Source organism: Drosophila melanogaster, chromosome 2L (assembly GCF_000001215.4).
Source record: "Drosophila melanogaster chromosome 2L".
NCBI classification, from domain to species: Eukaryota; Metazoa; Arthropoda; class Insecta; order Diptera; family Drosophilidae; genus Drosophila; species Drosophila melanogaster.
In genome coordinates, this window is record NT_033779.5 from 3,273,205 (window position 1) to 3,294,885 (window position 21,681).

At 42.1% G+C, this 21,681-nt stretch overlaps 2 protein-coding genes and 1 long non-coding RNA gene across 9 annotated transcripts; 1 reads left to right on the plus strand and 2 right to left on the minus strand.

The window, feature by feature from the left end:
- Nucleotides 1–2,595: 2,595 nt before the first annotated feature.
- Nucleotides 2,596–7,330, minus strand: OtopLb (Otopetrin-like b). 4 transcript variants are annotated; one of them, NM_001298651.1, is made up of 6 exons: nt 6,050–6,266; nt 4,953–5,399; nt 4,625–4,777; nt 4,339–4,556; nt 3,329–4,273; nt 2,596–3,268 (listed from the first exon to the last, which is right to left on the minus strand). In NM_001298651.1, the coding sequence occupies exons 1-6, from the start codon at nt 6,157–6,159 to the stop codon at nt 2,751–2,753; spliced, it is 2,391 nt and encodes a 796-aa protein (NP_001285580.1). In that variant the 5' UTR covers nt 6,160–6,266; the 3' UTR covers nt 2,596–2,750. The 4 variants fall into 4 exon arrangements, with proteins under 4 accessions (NP_001285580.1, NP_608758.1, NP_722888.1 ...); NM_134914.3 differs by having other exon boundaries at nt 4,953–5,402; NM_164531.2 differs by lacking the exons at nt 4,953–5,399; nt 6,050–6,266 and adding an exon at nt 7,104–7,330.
- A 7,287-nt stretch (nt 7,331–14,617) lies between these two features.
- On the plus strand, nt 14,618–15,387 carry lncRNA:CR44485 (long non-coding RNA:CR44485). The gene has a single exon (NR_124044.1). It is a non-coding gene; the product is annotated as a long non-coding RNA:CR44485 (long non-coding RNA).
- A 2,653-nt stretch (nt 15,388–18,040) lies between these two features.
- Nucleotides 18,041–21,502, minus strand: CG9664 (uncharacterized protein). 4 transcript variants are annotated; one of them, NM_164532.2, is made up of 7 exons: nt 21,380–21,502; nt 20,119–20,745; nt 19,872–20,061; nt 19,429–19,813; nt 19,256–19,372; nt 18,970–19,097; nt 18,041–18,908 (listed from the first exon to the last, which is right to left on the minus strand). In NM_164532.2, exons 2-7 carry the CDS (start codon nt 20,346–20,348, stop codon nt 18,129–18,131), a joined length of 1,830 nt encoding a protein of 609 aa, NP_722889.1. In that variant the 5' UTR covers nt 20,349–20,745; nt 21,380–21,502; the 3' UTR covers nt 18,041–18,128. The 4 variants fall into 4 exon arrangements, with proteins under 4 accessions (NP_722889.1, NP_001245853.1, NP_722890.1 ...); NM_001258924.2 differs by having other exon boundaries at nt 18,970–19,094; nt 20,879–21,502; NM_164533.3 differs by having other exon boundaries at nt 20,845–21,502.
- Between the last annotated feature and the right edge of the window lie 179 nt (nt 21,503–21,681).

The window sequence follows — 21,681 nt, forward strand, 5'->3', positions numbered from 1 at the left end:
ACATCCTCCTTTAAAAAGGTTAATTGTGTCGTCCTAATGTCTTTGGCCATCCGTGTGCGTGGCTTACGTGTTTGGGGTGCAAAAGGAGGGAAAACAGGGGAGCCGCCAAGGATTTGCCACCAGAAACACGTTTTGTTTCAGTCTCTGTCCTCAAGATAAGAAAAATGCTCTCGATCTACGTGATGCTCGTTCCTCTTAGGTTTCATTTGATGGGGAGTGAATGGGTTTATTTCTATTTACTGGCTGGCTTTCTGTTGCAGCTTGAATGCTCTTAGAGAACTCACATTTTCCTGTCTGGCTTTCAGTTGCAGTTGTATCTAAATTTCTTGCCAATTGATTTCATGCAATTTTGATAGATTTCCACTGCGTATATGCGCAAGTTTTCATCAGCTTTTAGCTGGCAAGCTGCAACTTTAGGCAACAATATCTGGCTAGAAACTTCTTGGCTTCAAATAACTTGGCGGAACTGGAAATTCAGTTTCAAATCGAACAAATAAAAACTCCTCGCCCTCTCAAAACTTGAGAGCAAGACTGGATAAAGTTTTGGCCACATATGAAGTTCAGATGGCCAGAATTGAACTACTTTCCCTACCAGAAATTTAACAAGTCATGGAGAACGAACTTATTCACATTCAAGCGGATAAATAATTATTAATTACCAAAAATTGAAGACTACATTTACGCCAGCGATGATTGAATGAATCTGGACTCCTGGTCATTCTTCGATAATTCCGAAGTCCTTTCCCCACTTCCCATCTTGATTAGCATTCGCCGGTTGTTAGCCCGCTTTGCTAGCCCATTTGCCCTGTTTTTAAATTTCCGCTTCCGCTGGCGGTGTCAACTCCATGGCAATGTCATTTCCGGCGGGAAAAGGCGCCTGGGAGGCCATCAGCTTCAAACTGAAAACTGAAAACTCGTCATCCTAGACGTCGACGTCGACGTCCGTCATTGTCCTTAGCGCTTCCGCGTCATTTTCATTTACAAGTCCTTCGCTCGTGCTCTTTTCCCGATTCCATTTTCTATTTTCCGGCTGGGGGGGGGGGGGGGGGGGGGCAGTGGTTGACATCTGGAATAGTCGGCGCGTTTGTGATGGCATCATAAAAAGCGCCATCGACTGCAATTTTTCCCAGCTGATTTATTAATGTTGACAATCGTGGCAGTCTGTTGACATTGCCCCCACCCCACGAAATCCCAATGTAATGGAGTTGTTTCGTCTTGAACTTGATCTAGAGTCGGTAGCCTGTGGAGTTATTTACACTCTAGATTAAATTATAATGCAGAATGTTGTGCCGTTTCAATTCGCTTCACAGTACTCTAATTAGTTTCCTCAGTTCACCTTTTGCTCGTTTTATACTCTTTTGCCTGTGATTATCACGTGTCTGCTGAAAGTTACGAATGGGTTCTAATTAAGGGGTATTTAAACGACTTCTGGATTTAAAATTGATGCAAATACACATATCCGACCATTGTTTAGTGAAATCTTAAAATAAACATCTTTAAAGTACCACGCCATTGAAATGGAGAATTATTAAAATTTATTTATTTTTCAGTTGCTGGCTTCTCATCGATTCTCTTATTTACTCGATAATTGCATCTTTAATACGCGTAAGTCACGTGTGAAACATGTGAGTTTCGTCCTGTGTTTGAGTTGCCATTAAGTTTCTCAGCACGTGACCGGAATTTTATTAAAAACACAAATTTGCCTTCTGTTTCTTCTCATTTTATTGTTAATTATGAAGTATAATGGCGGGTCAGAGTATCGGTAGCTTAAAGTCTACTAAATAAATTGATTGTTTGGCTTTGGACTTTCTGTTGATATTCCAATCACGTGTTCAGCGGAAGGACGTGATAAAGGCATATATCACTCGATTTGTTAACCCCGAATTGCCCGTTTATTATCGCTGTGTAAGCCACCTGAATAGCAATTTTTCCGATTTCCACATAAATACATAATTTAAATGCGCCAATTCATCAGCTTCATGGTTCGATACCTTTTTATTTACCTTAATGTTTCCGCTCGAAGGTCCTTTGCCTAAAATAACCCGCACACATCAATGTCAGTTCCAGTATTCTGGGCGTATCAAATGTATGCCCATGACATTGTCCCATTTCACCGCCCCGCCCCCATTCACATCCTTTCAATAGTCTACCTTTTTTGACATTTTTCCTGGCGGTGCACACGCAACAGGAAAAGGAAATGCCGATTTGTCAATTGTGTGGGCCAAGATTTATATTCGCTACGATAAACTTGAAACACGAATACCTGATTTCGCTTTTGGTGCACACGATTTCTTCCGAGGTGTTCATGGATAAAGGTAATTCGTTAGGGAATCAATTGAATAATCGGAACAGCGATTTATTTTCTTATCTGGCTACAAATTTAATGAGCTATAACTATAATTTCACTTTCAGTTGATTAAAATGTGTTGGCAATTTGAAGTGTCAACTGAAATTGGGCAATCGCAACATTTAATCTGTTGACACCTTAGTTGATAACTAGAAAGTAAACAATATCACGTAATATTAGCGTGATTATATATGCGTTAAAGTCTTCAAATAAATAGATATAAATTAAAACTTTTAACAAACCATCTTGCTGAATAAATTAAATCTTTATTTTGTGCTAGCATTGTCAACAAATTTCGCACATATGCATAAATTAACTAATGTTCACAATTAGTCGACTAAGTTTTAAACTAACTTATTCAAATGTAAGCTGTAAAAACTAATCAACAGTTTCGATTAGGCCACTAATGCGCCTTGGCCTTGTACGTGATTTTCCACACCTCGAAGAGGCAAATGGTCGAATGGAAGCGGTAGAAAATGGCCAGCGGCATGGAGATGTGGGTGATGATCGTCCAGCCCCAGACTCCAAAGAACTCCAAATGGCTCTCCCTGAAGACGGCTCGTCCCTTGATCAGGGTGTTTACGAACCAGATGGCAATGTTGGCCACCAGCAAGAACGTGATGATCTCCCTGCCGGGCTTCCTTCTCACCTGATTGGTGCCCCTGCAGCGCCGATGGCTGGAATGCAGGATGAACATGGTCTGCAGCGAGGTCTGCACCACTCCAAAGACCTCCGCTATAATGCCCTCCACCCGGTCGGGCACTGTGTCCCATTTGGCGAAGTAACTGCCCAGGATGCTGAACATTCCGTACAGGTACACCCCGGTCTGGGCCACAATCAGCAGGAGATTGTCCAGATCCATCGAGTGGTGCTCGTCGCTGGTGTTCTTAATGTAGCGCAGATCGCGCATGAGGATCATGCCTAAAAAAAGATAAATATCGATGTAGGTGGGTCCACACAACAACTTGTATATTCACTCACCCGTTATCACAGCCGCTGCGCACATAAAGTACATGAAGGTCTCCCACAGAGTGACCTCCTGTGTGGCCACCAGTTCATAGCCCGGCTGGGTGTACAGCACAAAGTACATGATCATCGAGATAATGGTCATGACTATGATCAGGATCCCGAAGAAGAGTCCCTTGTGCGACTGGGAACAGTCCACGGAGAAGTGATGGGCAGGCTTGGCAGCAGCGGGCTTGACGGAATTCTTGCGCGTCTTGTCGATGTCCGGAATCGATTTGACCGTCTTCCACATCTCGAAGAGGATTACGGCGCATATGAGGGAGTACTCGATGGTGCAGGGGAACAGGAATGGCGAAAGTTGCTGCACCAGAGCACCCATAATCGTGGTGCGGGAGCAGCCGCTGAAGGCAGCCGGCGTGGGCGACGGAGTAATGGTCATATTCACAATCACAGAACTCACATTGGCCACCAGGGTGTTATTAAGGGCATGATGATGATGATGCTGATGCAGGGACTCATTGACAGCGGCCCAGTCCGTTCTACTCATGGAGCTATTATGAATGACCAGGTCGTGGGCGGGATCCACTTCGTGCTGGCTGATGTGGAAAATTTCGTGCTTGGTCTCCTCCACCAGGACGTACAGCCACTCACACAAGTTGGTGGCCACCATGTGCATGAGTCCGAAGCGGGAGGTCACCTTGTGCCGGGCCATGTCCATGTAGGTGGTGTTCAAGAAGATGAACTGCACCTGGGCGATGCACAGGACCATCCGGCAGATGGGTGTAATGGCCACGAAGACATCCCGGCATCCGGGATGGCCATTCAGCTCGAAGAACTGGCCAAACTCCAGGCCCGAATACACCATAGTTCCAATGGCGAAGGCGATGGCTCCCACTCTCAAGTAAAAGCTGCCAAAATGGGTTACCTTGTGCTTCAGATGCACATTGCTGTTCTTTTCGTCTGCAAATGTAGAACAATCGTATTTGTATTGACCAAATTATAACAAGAAATCCCCTATAGCTTACGATAGTCCTTTAAGGCATTGAAGAGCGATCGATTACGGAAGGCACTAATGTACAGAAAGATCACAAAGAGTATGCTGCCCACATAGAGGTATACGTAGAATCCCTGGTACACATAGGTCGGTATCTGATCGGATATAACTTCCGTGATCGGCAGACAAACGCCTAGCAGTACCAACAGTTTGCAATAGGTTGCCGACAGTGCTGAACTTATGGCATCGCTGAGATACAAGAGATACATTTACGAGATTAGTTACCAGATCATAAAGTTTTAGTTTCCACAACTTACTTGCCAGTGCGTCGGTTCTTATCCTTTTGTTGCTTGGCCTGAAAGCTCTTGGCCCCATTGTCGAAAAAGGCCGTGGATCCATTCCTGGCACTGGTGGCTCCACTCTGGAAATTTATGGTCGCTGTGCTGCCGCTCGCTGTTCCCTGCAGGTTACTGAAAAACACAAGAGGTTATATGTACTATAAGAAATAGAAGGTCTAGAAATACGTAATGTGTTAATAAGCCAATTTGGGAAGTATAAGAATAAAAACATATAATATTGGTTAGTTTCTAATGCGATTTGAATGCTGTTCGATGACTTTGTTATGTTAGGGAACCATAAATGTACCCATTTTTGGCAGTCCTCGGCGACAGGAAACCGTTGCCGTCCCTGCGCCCAAAGAGCGGCGGTCGCTGGGTGAGGATCTCTTGGAGGAGCAGCGATGGCCTGCGTGACACCTGCAAGGTGCAGGCGGAGTCTTCGTGGTGCATCCCGACGGTGGGAAGCGGGAGGAGGGCCTGCCGCTGGCTGCCGTGCTCCACGAGATCCAGGTTGGTCTGGGACTTGGCCAGCGGGGAGATGGGATGCGGCGACATGACCGGAATGCTGTGGTGTCCGCAGTGATCACAGGACGTTCGGGCGTAACGGATCACTTGATTCGAGGTGGCGGCCACAGAGTGACGAGGTGTACCAGGTACCGAGGTGGGCAGCGAGCTTGGCGGGGATCTCGAGAACGAACCCGACTTCTTTGGCGCACTTATGGTTATGTATTCGCAGGCATCGGAGGATCTGTGGCTGCTGTTTGAGGAGCGAAATAAGGATATGGGATATCTAATTTTCCGACCAGTGGCACATATACACGCAACCCGACAGGTTCAATGCTTTCCGATGAACTGAATTTTCTATTCCGACTTTGGATTCTTGTGCCTGGTATTATCAATATGTGGATTCAACCTGACCCTGAGGGAATCGCACACATTTTCATGTATTTCGCAGCTTTGATTGGTTTTTGATCGATTTCTGCACGTCCATTGAGATATTATCACTCAGCTGGCTAAGAAACCACGCGTGTTCTTTCGGAAATACCTCTAATTTGTATATAAGTGGACAGATAAAAGGGGGTATGTTGTCCCATCAATCAAGGGGTAGATAAGTTCTTGGTGTTTACATAAACATTAAGTGATCACGTTTTCCTTTTGTTGCCTGCAATCAGTGTCTGGAATTTGAGCCAGGGCTTTCACACGAAAAAGAGCTAATGTCATAGAACGACATCTATAGGGGTTTGACGAACCACTGTGATAAGATATAGTACTCCAAAATATTTAGAATGGAAAAGTCTACTGTCTGCTAGTCTGGTACAAATAGCTTTATCTTGAGATCTTCTATAGCCAAAACTCGCTGTGTATATGTGCCACCCCAGTTGAGAATTTGAATGCGAAACTAACTCATTTCCCTTCGATATCACATCGTGGTGGTAATGGACGCGCTGTTTGGTCCTCCACAGATTAATGGGTTCATCGTACATGTCTTTGGATTTCAAGTTAATTAGCGACATTTCCGGGCCGAGTCGCAATTTAATTTATGAAATCAAACGGATCGCGATCACCGATCTCCAAGACGCGATTTTCCGCGCCCTTACAGACTCGTGTCAGTGGGAAGACTGAGACTTTCTGAAGCAGTTACTCCAATTGTCGGAGCTATCGGGCAGACGATATTTGACTAACTGATTAGCGTTATTATTAGCCTGCTATTTTTACCGTACAGGTATGAGTGTGATCCGTGTGTGTAAATACATCTATTGCAGTCCTATTATTGCTCTAATTTATTAGCCTATTGGCACTTCATCAGTCGGACCTGAATCATGTACCCGCATGTTGTACATAGTACTGGATTTTTGAATTTGTTTTGAAATCTGTAATTATACGACGGCAATATGACGTCATCACAACAAGCTCGTCAATGTTGTTAATTATCGTATATATAGAGTTGTAAAAAGCTCTGCCTTCTCATAGCAGAATTCGTCGGTTATCTCGGCCACTTTAGCATTTAGCAGTCTGACTCTCAGTGCTCTTGGCTTGTTTACTGGATCAGATCAGTTTGGCGATCTCCAGAAACGCTAATGTTTACCCACATGATTCACTTTTTAGGCTTCCTAATTTTTTTCATTGTACTATGTGACGTTGTAGGTGAATTTATTTGGGTAAATAAAAAGTAAAAACCTGTAGGTTGACAAATCAGCTTCAGAGAAAGTTACGTGACAAGTGTTAAAAAGTTGGTCAAAATATTATGAAAGACCTAACACATCTACGAAGCGTCTGAAATCGAAATGGCAAGTCGAGTTTAGGTGTAAATATTACGCCATATTTATTTAGCAAAATATATAACGAAAATTCACAGGTTTAAGTATCTCGATTAGAGTTCATTTTATTAATAGTACATGATCATATTAACCAGGGAAGTTCTTTATAGGAATATTCTGATTCTATTTGGTAACTTTACCTGAAAGTAACAGTCGGCATTCTTTCGTATTGAACTCCACTGTTGCGGTCCACCATTAATGTGTTATCAGAATAGGTAAATTTTAAAATTTTTTCAAAGACAACTTCACATAAGAACTTTTATTCCGCTGCTAATTTAATACGAAGGTTCATGGTGCTGTAATAAAATCCACCGCTAGTAAAGTTGTGCAGATGGCAGCAAAGTTCTGGGAAAACTGAAACCAAACCCAGACATCGATACTTATCTTCGGGGTCTTCCTCATGCTTTTGATACCAACATACAGATACAGATAGCCAACGCCCCGGGCACACGTAAATTTGTGGTTAGTTAATACCCAGATACTAGCAGAGATTCCATGCCCGAAAACCAAGACAGTAGCAAGTATCTTATCTCTCTAAGGGTCATCATTCCGACCCTGAGTAAGCACTCCTACCAAATGGGCAAAACAGTGTTTATTGGCACTATCAGTTGCCTTAAAATCAGTGCAGCCATATCAGACGCCTCTCTGTTTACGTTTGTAATCAATAACTTCTGTCAATATTTGCCAAGACACATACACTCTTGTTTTATCGATTTTACCATATAATTTCCCAGCCCACTCTTTGAACTTTACGATAAGAAAAATAGACCAAGGAAGACGGCCAAGTTCGCCATTATTAAAATAAAATGGCATGTAATTTGCAGATAATTTCAAACGCGTCAGGTGGTTATTTTTGGGCTACTTACTTTTGAGTAGGAAATGCGTAACTATTTGGATCCCTCAATGTTTATGAATCATTACTTAAAAAGACTTTTCTAAAGAAAAATGTATATGTTTGTCTCCTTAATAAAATTTATGACTGCCGAAAGTGAACAATTCATTCGCATTTATTGAACCACCACAACAATGTGGGAAGCCAACTGCCGTCAAACCAAAGCACTTGAGCAAATTTGCGAGGTCATGGCCATAAATATGTAGTTCCCAGAGCAGATGCTCCACCAACAGACTAAGGGCTCCTCCAGCTGGCCCCAATTTCGATCTGTGTATAATTTGTGCTACAAACTTTGTCATGTGAGCTGATGCAGTTAGTGAAGCTTCCACTAGCCCAGATGCAGTCCTCGCTCCAAGGAGTATGGGTTAGTTACGCTCGCAGGAGCAGGACCAGTACCCAAACCAGGACCACAGCCAGAATTTGCACCATGAGAGGAAGTTTACAAGCACTTGGGAAAAAGTTGTTCTAAACATCAAACATTTGAATGGTAAAATATGAAGGAATTGGAGATTTTCAATATAATTTTATTAAGCAGATCGCTTAAGACAGCCTTTAATGGTAAAATTGATACATCATTACTTTTATTCATTTCTTGGTAGTCTTTACTTAGAATACCTTATTTTCAGTGCAGGAGCGTAGACCACCAGCTGATAAATTTTCAAATTTGCATGCTAATGAATGGCCTGTCATGGCACTGTTGCTGCAAAGTTTTTAACTTGTGCCTGCGTTCGCCTGGTGAAAATATGCAGAGGGAGATTTATCTGGACGCCCAGTGGTGGTGCCCACTAGGTAAACTGAGGTAACCAAAACAGTTTGGGCCAACGCCATTAATTGCATGTCGAACTTTGAGTGGCTTCCGTCATTAAAGACGGGGTTACAATAGCCAGAACTGGGATGGAGAAATACATTTCGTGGCAGCAAATTGAAATCATGTTTATCTTTTGTTTTTGGTAAGTGGTGCTTCCAGTGATGGTGAAACTTTCTGCCAACCGAGCGAATATTTTGCTGCCTGGCCTAATGAAATCGTCAGCTATGTGCCAAAATCATGCCCCGGTTATTGGCCTACACTGCGTATGAGTGCTTTAAATGGCGTGCGATAATGTGGCCAAAAATTGTTGGCACGTCGGCGGGAAAATTGTAACGGATTGCCAAGGAGTTGCACTGCGAAAAGTTGCTATTCCCTAATAGTCACTATGGATATGCACTCAACTGGGTCCAAAGCATTCAAATTATTCAGCTGCCTGCGACAGTGAAAAGAGTTCGAGGGCACTTGGCATATTTGTTAAGTGTTTTAGGCACTCGTTTAATCAGCCAACTATTCACGCATTTACCTTTCACTTCAGGCTGATCCGTTCATCTGGCTTCTATTTGAATTTCCCTCGAAATGCATTCATGCATTCCGAAGGAGGACTCTTAACTTTTAACTTAAATGAAAATGGGTATGAAAAAGCTGACGAATAAATTGTCTGGGTAGATGGAGAGTCTTTAATTTATAGTAGCTTAATTTTGTTAATGAACGATTGCTTTCGCCCTAATTTTTAACCACAAAAGATAATAAACATAGATATATTTATAACGCTAACAAAAGGTTTATTACACTTTCCGTTAAAATATACATTTTGAATCCCATTTTCCCCACATTTGGCTCTCTTTTGTTGCCAAAATTGCAAGCCACTGCCAGAGAATTGAGTTTACCTTTCATTTCTGGCAGACATAAGCCTATTTCGTGTAATTCAATTTGGCCAAGTAGGTGTATAAATTGGCATTTATTTTGGCATTCACCAAGAGGCAGACATAGAAGTCAATCATAAGATGAGTAAAAAAAAATGTATTCACGATCGAATTATGGAAAAAACGCAAAAGGGGACTTAGCGTGATGTAATTAAATATAAAGTAAATTGTTGAAAAGAGGATACTTTTTGTTTATTGACTTGAAAAAATACATTTTCATAAATTTCAATTAATTTTACTTCAGGATTGTGGCGTTGAGCTGTACTGTTCGCCATTTTGCTGCCCAAAAGAAAAGTTTCAATAAAAACTTTAGACACTCAGCTTCAATACTTGAGTCAAGGGAAATTCCCTTTCAGAGGAACTCATGGCATGACTCGAGTTTCGACTACTGGTAACTTGAGCATTCCGCAGAAAGGTGGAAAATCTCACCAATAACTTTGAAATTCTGAAAGACAGAGAGAAAAATGCATTTTGTTATATGTAAGGGTAATATTTCAGTGCGTGCAATTCAAGTTTTTAAAGTATCCATCATGACTCTTACTTTTATTAGGAAATTCCCACACAGATATTCGGCAAGCTGGACAAAACTTGATGGCGATGATTTCGCATTTCCGGTGATAGTTTTGCACCCCGGTTATTTTCCAGTTTTCGATTTCGCAGCACGTTTGCGAGATAAAAAAAAGCGCGTACGTCACGCGGAGTCACCTCGTAGAATAACAAAATCAGTATGCCACATCGCAATTGCCAATGACAATCCCTCTGCGCTCCGCATGAGATGGAGCAATGTAGGGAAACCGTTGAAATTGAGCTCCATGGCTCCAAAGCTCCGAGTCCCAGTTGTTTTACATTTCTGCATCATTAGGCGGGGAGTTGGCTGCTGCCAATATGCTAATAAATGTATGGACGTGTGTCACACTCGGCAGGCGGGTGGGCTATAAAGCAAACAGCAGGACTCCGCCTTCGAAGGACTCTAAGTGGATCGGGGATTCTGGGTGCGGGATGAGCGGATAAGCCACTTGCCGTTGATGCTGCCACTGTGATAACGCACTTATCTCATCCGATAACATTGCTGCCACATTCTAAAGGTCGCATAAATTTCAAGAGCCGGGAAATGCTGCAAGGCAAGATTTAAGATTTATTAAACTTCACACATCCCGCCGCTTGGTAAACAAAAGTGCAATAAATATTATATATGTATATGTGTGTGTGTGTGGTGTGTGGTGTGTGGTGTGTGGCGTGTCCAGCGGGATGGGAAGTGGGCAATCCCCTAATGCAATTGCACAAGCAGCTAAGGACACCGCAATGCGGACGGCAAACAGCTTTGCCAGTGTAATGGTCTGTTATGGAAGTTTTTCCAAGGACGAGTATACCAAGGACTCGGGCTGATTGCCGGAATTTGTGTTTGAATTGCCCTGAAGATGGTTATTTTTCTTATTAAGCGAAATACCAATAACTAATTTAGTGCGCAATTTGGCGACAGTGCGATAATAACGATCTCGGACTTTATTAAATGCATCGGGAAATGGCAATTACGCCGCCATATGAAGCTGTATTATAAACTGAGCTGACATCGCACAACATAAAAGTGTCATCAGATATTAATGTACAATCAGGCAATAAATGCTATAAATGCGGAAAATGAGCCAATGCATTATCGAGTGACAATCGAGGCTCGCAATGATTCAAGGAATGGAAAAGATTATTTGCACTCGATGCCGCCTCTTATCAATTTAAGTGAAATCAGTGAGAATCTCTCTGGATTTAATTCATCAACGCGGAAAATGTGAATCAACTCATTGGTGTTGTTTTCTGAGGCTGAAAACTTGAACAGTGTATTTAATTTGTTGAGGTTTTATATTTAATACATTAACATTTTTAAAAGCCCCACCTTTAACTCTCTATGAGCACTTGAGCAAGTATCCTCAGTATCCGCCAGGACCACAAGTACGCCAGGAAGATGGAACTCAGCTGGCTTTGAGTTGCTTTTGGTTTTTTGTGTGTGGGTGTGTGCCTTTCATGTCGGAAATGGGATTAGGAACGGTGTGTGTGTTTTTTTTTGGGAAGGAACTGCGGGGAAGGTAGGAAACTGGTGCATTTTGCAACCATACTTGAGCTTAAATTAAATACGGACTTTAATTAAACTCGCCGCTCAGCCTTGCGATAAGCGCTGACAATCGGCACATTTAATGTGGTGGCGCACGGGTCGTATGAGTGATGCAATCAGAAATTTCCCGAGCAGTGAATTAATTCGCATTTCAGAGCAGACAGTGTCAATTAGACAGCTTTTTCCCCGCCGGTGCAGGGTGCTCTTTCAATGCGGTTTCATTAGTGGCCAAGTTAATGGAGCCCCGCTGCCTTTTTTATCACAATATCTCCGCTCGCTGCCCCCATTTTCAGCGGTTTACTTTGCGAAAGAACTTTCCAGCTCCAATTTTCTCCTATAAAACTTTTGGTTTTTGTGCAAGTTTCTCTCGGCTGGCCCTCTGTTTTCGCTTTATTTCTGTCTCCTTGCCGCGTATAAATTGCCGTCAATTAGTTTAATTGTTTTCCTAATGTTTTTTCGTTACTCTCCCCTCGCCCCCTCCTAACGTTTTCCACTGCACTCCATTGATGGTCGTCATTGATTAGTTGTGCAATTGTTTCGCAGCTGTCATTGCCTTTGTTTCATTTCGCTCCGCCTCGTTGTATTAAATGGCCGTCAAATACAAAAGCTGTTAAGTTATTATCGGCGAGCATTGTTGGCCAAAACTAAATGGTACTGGGGGAAAAGCAGCTGGAAATCCTGCGGAGCGGAATCAATTTTCATATGCCAGTTGTGGAATTCGCAATTGTATCTAGCTTACCAAAATGGAAATATAATAGCGCATTGCTGTCTCTATGGCTTAGTTTGGATTTTATGAGCAATACAATTTTTTATGAAGAGTGCAGCAACTCAACTTTAAGTGAATTTGTACAATATTGTTCCGATTTAACCACCATCTTGGCCTCACAAATGTTTCCTCTTCGCAGTGAAGTTGTGTTATAAAAAAAAAACTTGCTCATCCTCAAACTCAAATGCACACATGCATGTGCGAAAACAATGGGGGTTTTATTAAAATTGATGATGCTCTTCTGTGTTTGCTAGACGACGCCTCAAGTATGCCATAAATCTTTGTCAACTTCTCTGAAACGACAAAAAATAATATTAAGCCATTAAAATAGTGGCACATAATCAGCGAACAAAATAAATATATGGAATTGTTTCCGAAAGTGTCTACTTTCGTTTGTAAACAGCAGTGTTGGTATCTAATCCCCAAAAATACAATGAAATTATAATTCGCCTGCAATAATTCAGCGACAACACTTTTAGTTTGGCCCACATACTGATTTTCATATTTGCAATATCTGCATTTGTGTGGCTTTTAATACTTTTTGCATACTTTTCAAAATGCAATGCAGATTCATAACGCCACAGGCTGACTGCGGACTGTGGCATTTTCAATTTCATTTTCCTCACAGTAATGGACACTTTGCACCGCCAATGTGTTGTGACAAAATGCGTATTGCTGTCACAATTTCATTGGAGCTTACAAAAGAAATTAATGTCCGGCTTTGTGGAATATAAATAACGATTTCAATCAGAGCTGTAAAGTAAAAACTATTAATAATGTTACGACTGAAGTTTGTCTTGTGTGAAGTAAAAAATAAATATATACGTAGTTTACCCTCAAGGGAGTCAGTGCAACTAATGGCAATCGGATCTGTCAATTTCCTGACTGAGTTACGAAACCGTATTGCAAAAATTCTAAATTAATTGCAACGAGAGTTGCAAGAGCTTCCTGTTTCCGGTCGCCTGAAAGGATATACGACTAGCATCGCATCAGTCGAACTGAATTACTAATCACATGTGCCAGGACACAATTTGAGTCCATTTCAATATGCAACAGACATTTGGAGGGGGCAGATTCTAATGAATACGTGCATTTAGGAAGCCATATCAAAGGCCTGATTAGTCTGGCAAGCTAATTGTTGGTCTCTGCTGGCAGTTTGCACTGGATAACTTTGGGTGCGTCTGGAAAGTTTATTGAAAGTGGCACAAAGACCGGGTTAAGACCCAATTTATTTGCTTGATTAGGGGATTTTTCGGGCCAATGCCATGCTCGTCTTTAATTACTTTACCTTGCACTCGGCATTCTCCTTATAGCGGCCAATTATAAAAGTTTCCCGGCTAAAACTAATGCTGCCACTGGACGCTGTTGATTGATGTCGGAGCAGTTGAAATTCAGTAATTTAAATGATGGCTTCTGCGGTGCCAAGTGCACTGGGAGCAGCTGCTTCCTGGCATGGAAAATTGCCCGGCTGTTTTCCATGGCAAAATGCTCCAGACTCGGCAAAAGTTGCGATAGAAACAGCAAAATGAAAAATATAAATACTCGCTCATTTATAAGTGGCAGGGCAGGGAGACATTTAGGGCACTTCGAGTGCCTCTGGGTGAACTTGGGCATTTAGACGCCATTTGCCGGGATTACCACTCTCTTATGCATCTTTAGTTTTGGCCCGAAAGTTTCACAATTCCAAATATCCCTTCGACTGCAACCATTTAGACAAAACTGCTCTGCACCACCACCCACCATGTAAGCCCGGCCTGAAGACCTTGAACCACTCGCACAATAAAAGTGAATGCCAAAAATGCCACGGAGCACAGTCCCATGGTTCCAGCTGTGCGATATTTCGCAGCTTGGGCTGGCATAAAACGAGCATAAACAGATTTTATTACCCCTTTGCCCTTTTTAGAGAATGTAATCCAAATTAAGTACTCAGTACTGAGACGAAGTTATGGCCAAGTGGAGTTATTCTCGGGACTTTGGCAACGAGCAGAAACATATTCACCATAAACTATTCCCTTCAGGGTGTTATCTAATAAGTAGTCTCTGCTTTATATTTCCGTTTTGAAATGCGCAAAAAGAGAATATCAAATTATGTATTTTAACAATATTTCTGATTTCATAGTAATTTTATATTTGTGTTAAATAGATTTTATGTTCAGTTTAATTAGACATTGATTTCCACTATTATTATGCGCCGGTCGTTGAACATAAATCTTTGATTATTATGGTTCGACAAATGCTTCGTGTCAATTCACTGAAGCAGACCCAAATCAATTAAATATCCATTATGTAAATTCACTGGCCACATCCCTACTTCATGCATATTTATGTGCCAACTGGGGAAACCGCAAGACTAACCAAAATAGATTTTTTTGGCAGCCACAATGCCCAAGAGTAAACAAGTGGAGACGGACACAATATTGCTGTGTTGTTGTGATTGAGGATTTCCATATTTACTCGGGACACATTTTCAGTGGGTAGCCGGTAAAGAGCTAAAAATAAGTGGAACACGGCGATGGGGCAATAGAATTAGAAGCCAGTGAAACGATTTTGCTGTCCACCTGAAAGCTAAGCCCCCAACACTTTTGGTTACAAATCTACAAATACGGATTTCAAATAGTCGAATCCTGGTCCTGTGTGGCATACAAAAAAAAACTGTTGCTGTTCCGGACTTATGTAAGTTTTTGGCAGCCAACAAACAGGATGCAATTTCAATGGAACAGCAGCCAAACAACAGCGCACATTGCATTTCACTAAAGCCGCAGACAATCGAACTGAAAAGCAGATCGACCATTCATAACCGGAAACGCACTGCTTGTGTGCGGTTGTCCAACGGCAGCGGATGCGAATGAAAGGATAGTTCACTTCCGGAATGCGGAGCTCTCATTGTTGGCGGCGAAAGTGGACTTGTCGACTTAAACCTGCTGGCAAAATAAATCGATTATCCAATTAATTAACCTAACTCTTAAAACATGTTTTAAGCTTGCCCAATTAGGCGGATCATACACAACATATTTAGCTAAAATATACCCGCCATACAGTTTCTTAGTGCAAATAGTTCACATTTCGTTGGGGCAGTATGCCATTGAAAGAATAGAAACCCAAAGCAAACGAAGCAACAATCCAGGCAACCAGAATGCAATTGCAAAACAATTTCAATTTTATTGTCTTAGTTTCTTTGGTTTTCCTTTGTTTCCGGCTTTGTTTGTTCTGCTTAAATTTCAGACATTTTCAAATGGTCCAATTAAACCCATAGCCAAAGCATTCTATGTTGCAGCCAGTAAAGCCATGGCAAAATCCATAAACTTAATAAATGTTTTGGTAATTGCGCTCGAAAACTTCATTATAATTTCATTCTCGCATACAGTGTCAATAAATTTTACGACATTTTGTTTGCGTTGGCTGCAACAATTAAAATTTCATTAATGGCGAGAAATAAATTATGAAGTGCACAAAATGCGCATAGTCCATTAATAATCCGATGGCGGCCATAATGTTTGCATGCCAGAAGTGCGTTTATCCTGGCGAAGCTTACCAAATAACCAAATAACAAGGATATCAAGAAAAACAACATAGTTGCTCATTCATGAAAAATCCTTTCATTTTGAATGGGCTGTTAGCTTTGAGCATAGTTTTCAGTTCTGAATAAATTCAGACTTTCCTAGCTGGATAAGCTCTACAATTTTCAAAGCAAAAGCAGTCCTTCAATAAAATAAATTAACCCTGTTTATACAAAATGTCCACAACGAAAAAATTCTCGTTTAATTGCTCAAAGGAAAATTAATTAGAGTGGCAATTTTTTACAAGTTTCAAGGACCTACAGCCGATATAAATCTCAATAGGAAATGGGGATTATCTGACCCTAGTTCGAGGTTAAGTCCGAGAATTGCTCGGCGGTGGCAAGTGCAACAAAGTGTTCAATAAATTACGCCCTTGCCATTGTTTGCGCCACAAAAGAAGTGGCTGCAACAGCAATCGATTTGTCTTAGCCGCTGCACACGTCCAACATGTCGTATGTGTAACAAGTGTTGCACATAAATTTCCAAGGTTGCCGGAGGCGGTGGTGCAGCGTCTTGAGGCAGCCACAAAATAAATAAATGAAATAAAAGCAAAAGTGTTTTGCCCGTAAAGTTTTGTGCACATTTCGCAGATATGCTGGATTTGATTTATACGAAAACATGGCAAGTTTGTGATACCATTTATAAAGTTGCATAAAGTAATTTGTTTGTCTGCAGTGATGCATTTACTCACAGCTATATGTTTGTTTACAGATGTCCATTGAGGGTTTAATAAATAAATTAATGGTTTATTGGACATGTATGAATGTATGGACACATTACAAAACTTAAATTATGTACTCACTTTGTGAATACATTATGATGCATTTCGTTTTCAAAAGTCCTTTCACTACGTTATGTATATGTTATTAAAACGCAAATTTTTGATCCCACCAGTACATGCTTAACAAATTTCCACCTACGAATCTGAATACGTGTCCGCATTTTCCCATTCACACCCAAAAAAGTTTTTGTTCGCCAGCATTTCTATTTGGGTCATTGGGGATTTACTGTGTTCAAGAACTTTTCATATGCTTTTGCCAACTCAAAAAAGAGGCCCAAACTTTTCGATTGGCTGCTTAAATTTTGCACATATTCCAGTTCACTTTAAAATTTATTTTTGCCTTTGCCAACGTTTGCTGTCTGCCCAAATTGTTTGTTCTTTAAATTGATTATGTGACGGGGGCAATGGCTCTCTGAAAAGGGGCTTACAGGTGGCTTCTCATTAAATATAATTAAATTGAGGGCTTTCGCCGATCCCAAGGACGCTAATTGATTTCGCTCACAAGCCAAACACATATATTTCTGAGTGCAAAGCTCAGAGGGAAATGTTCCTAAACGAATTTGCTATCTATTTGCAACATGACTGCGGGTAAAATAATGGAATTTCTGCCCCTTCCACCGGAAGTTTCGCAGACGGCACAAAAAGCTTGGCAAAATGCATTTCGGGCCAAAGCCCAAAAGTGTCGAAGATGCAGAAAGGCCACGGGACTTCAGACTACAGCGGCAGTAAGTCAGCCCAAATTCTAAGATGTCCTTGCCTATATGCTCCATGTCTGTGTGGGTGAGAGTGTGTGTGTTTTGGCTGCAAGTAACGGCGCTTTCGAGGCTTGAATTATGTCGCTGCCAGAAAATAAGTCTGTCGGCAGTCGGATACAACATCAAAGAGATTAAAGCGAGCGGATCTGCATTGAAAATTATGAATGCAAATTTAATATTCCATTTAAACTGCAAGCATGTTAGTTGATGCGAACCCATGGAATTCTATGGGATTGAATTCTAGGAACTAGTCGTTGAAGAGAAGAAGCCATGAAGAGCAATTAAAAATATTTTTAAGCATTAAGAAGGGCTTACAATAAGATATATATTTGGTAAGTTTAATGTTTAATGTAATCTATTGTTAACTAAGGGTAGCAAAATAAAAGTTGTATGTCGAATTCAAGTATTTCGGTTCGTGACTCCACTAATTTGTAGATAATAAGCAATGTAATATGTATGTAAAAAATGTGTCGAAAGAAAGAATTTTAGATAAAAAGTTTAACAATCGTAACACTTTATTAGCCATTCACTAACAATCTCCCTTACATTTGTTAAGGGCCAGATTCCTAACTAACCATATCACCGAAGAGCTCGCCGGATGACTGCGTTCAGGGTTACAAAGAAGGCTAGCAGCAGGAGGATGAGAAATATTCCCAGGACAGCCATATCCCAATCGAACTCATTGCCCTCCATCTGGAAGTCCTTGAGGAACTGCTCCGCCGTTCTGTAATAGCAGAAGTTGCTTGTGGCATAGCACTCCAGTTCCCCGCGATCGTATCCATAGATGGCTCGCATCAGACCCTCGAAGATGTACCTGAAGAAGGACACGTCGCAGATGGGGCGCAGAAACCAGGAGAGCTCGTTCAGCCGAATAAAGAAGCCGGAGAACAGGAGGAACGGAATGGTGGCACTGGGCACCAGGAATATGGCCAACTGCATGGTGAACAGGGAGCCTGCGATCACCCCGATGAAGTGGCCAATGAAGGCGGTCATCACGCACAGGGCCCAGCACATGGCAAATCGTTGGAATTCCGGTGGCTGACCCGTCATGAAGTAGCCGATGCTGATGAACATTGTGGGACAAGTCAGCTGCAGGGGCAGATCGGCCAGGACCTTGGACAGATAGTAGGCTCCCAGGGAGTACCATCCGTTGTAGTACTCCCTGATGAACACCGCCGAGTCCTGCATGCACAGCAGGATCGAGGGCATGGCATTGCCGGCGAACACGAAGAGTATCACAAAAAACAGGCAGGATACATTGGACACGATTTTCTGTGCATCGCCACCTATCTGCCAGTAGACAACGCCCAAGAGCAGGGCCACCACCACGTGCATCACCAGACGCATTTGGACAGCAAACTGAAAGATTACGGAATAGTTTAAGCTATACAATAGTTGAGTGCTTCAAGCCAAGTCTTACCATATCTCTGGACATGGAGCGCAGATGACGACGAAGCAGGACACTTAGCTGGGTCCAGAAACCCACCTGCTCCTTACCACGCAGGTGAGACAAGTCCAAGGCATCCTTGTGGACATCTATCAAGGCTGCTGGAATTAAATTAGAGCAGGCACAGAAAGTCGACAGATAGAGCAGAGGAGATAGAAGTGCAATAGGGAAAGATAGTAAGTTACGAGTGCAGGAGCGCGGAAATGGGACTTGTATGAGAAAAGCCATCCTGAGAACTATGCCGGCCATCATCACTTACTCTCCTCATCCACTTGAAGCTTCACAACATTACTGGCGGTGCTGTGCATCATCTTGTTCTGAGTGATGAGCGATTCACAGCGTTCTGTGGTGGAGGACTGACTGCACACTTCCAGGGCTATTAAAAATATTGAACTACATTAGGTAAGGTGAAAGATTAAGGACAAAACATACCGAAATCCGCGGGATTGTAGTACTGTGGACAGATGTGGCCGGATTGTGCGAAAGTGGGCAGCATTTCCCGCTGTTCCCCAGCGTAAAGGACCTCTCCGTGAGCCAAAACCAGGACATCATCGAAGAGTTGGAAGAGTCGCGATCCCGGCTGATGAACCACACAAACAACTATCCTGCCATCGTGCGCCAGTCGCTGCAGATGGCAAATCACCTGGTAGCTGCCCACACAATCCAATCCGCTGGTGGGCTCATCGAAGAACATAATGGGCGGATTCGTTACCAACTCAATGCCAATGGACAAGCGCTTGTGCTCGCCTCCGGATAAATTCTTCACCAGGGTCCTGCGGCAGGATTGTAGCTGCAGTATGTCGATAATATCGTCTATCTGGAAGGTTTACGATTAGATTTTCCAACCATATATGCTATTTAACTTTTATGCATACAATTTTCTGTTTCTCTTGAGCAGCTGTGGAACTGGGCATCTTCAGGTCTGTAGAAACTCGCAGAGTTTCCTCAACCGTGAGCAGATTTAGCATCACAAAGTTCTGAGCAATATAGGCGGACATTTTCCGAAAGCTCATTATATCCCTGGGGCGTCCATTCAACAGAAACTGGCCCGTAACTCCCTGGAGTCTATAAATGGTAGATACAATTATAATAATACTATTTTCAAATCAACTTCTTACTCACTTAAAACCCGCCAAAGCATTAAGCAAGGTGGACTTTCCAGCTCCTGAGGGTCCCAAAATGGCCGTAAGTCGTCCCGATTTGAAGACCCCGCATGCCTCGTTGATAATGGGAGTGGATCCTTTGGTGGCCCCCTTTAAGCTGTAGCTAACTTGGCTAAAGTGCAGCTCCAGCGCCTTTTGCTTTTGCGGGCCCAGACCATTTGGCTGAGCTTGCACCGCGTTATCGGCCATTAGACGGCAGCAGATTGTTGTTTATGAACGAACCAGATACCCGAGTGGCGAGTTGTTTTTTATTCGATTTTTGCCTTTGGTTTATGCGCGGGACTGATCGTTAAGCTGGTCAATAAACCGGTGAACTGCTGAGTTCTTAATAAATGCAGAACATATTTGTTCCTAATGACTGATACATTTCGAAGCTTTCGCCTAACTTTTATAAGGAGGATCGCGGATAATCTTATCGCCCAAAGTTGGATGGATCGAATCAAGGTCGTCTAACCCTCAAACAAACTTGTTGAACAACAACGTGCATGAGCTCGACCGATGAGTTGGCTCTCCAATCCACTGCAGTTCCACCCACTCCGTATCGATGGGATCTTGTCCGAGGTCAGGCGAGTAGATAACTAGTGGGCTGAAAATAGTTTAGCGATAATTCCCGAGGAATAGAATAGGAATATTAATGCGGGTATAATTCCAAAGATTTTGATAGCCTAATTAATTAGACTCTTACCCATGGGACTACTTTTGCATTACATGAAACCTACTTTTTTCAATTTTCCGCCTGAAAGTGAGCACCGATTCTATAGAAACCAAATGACCTTCTTTAGAGAGTGAAATTAACGATTGGCCTACGCCACTGGGTAATTGATACACAGTATTCAACGCGAAACAATGACCGCTGGTAATACACACCCATTTACATGACTGCACTTGTGGAGCCCAATCTGCGTATTATAATAGAAGTTAGGCTCTATAATTGCCTTTGTTAATTTTTGACTTCGCACAGCTGGTGCCTATTAATGATTTCAGTTTGCCCGGAACTTTTGCTTTTCCAGCAGTCAGTCAATATGCACTACTGTAAAATCTGGTGATTGTAATTTTCTAATTGCACGACTTATTTTCTTGGAAAACTGGTTTGCATAGGCTTTCACTGATGTGTTCGCAGCTCCAAGTTTGCATTCAATAATGCTTATTAATATACTTAATTATATGGTCTTATGGTCATATATCGATATTTTATCACATTTGACCGCGACTTTGTATACATTTTGTTTCGAACGCCTCTCGTCAATTAAGATTTCAAGTCGTGATCACATTAACCGATTGAAAGAGAGACAGTGCGATCCCCAGTTGCCGACCACTTTCTGTTGATATTCAAAACGCGACTGATTTCAATTGCTCGGAAGTCGAAAGCCGGCTACTGCTTTTAATCGCAATTCATCTGCCAACATGTTTGAAGTGCACTTAGTTGCAATCAAGTTTGATCGCAATTCGTGGCATACTTCTGCGATCTGTTACAGAAATAAGAACTTTATATATATAAAACATTTAATGTAAATATTCATAG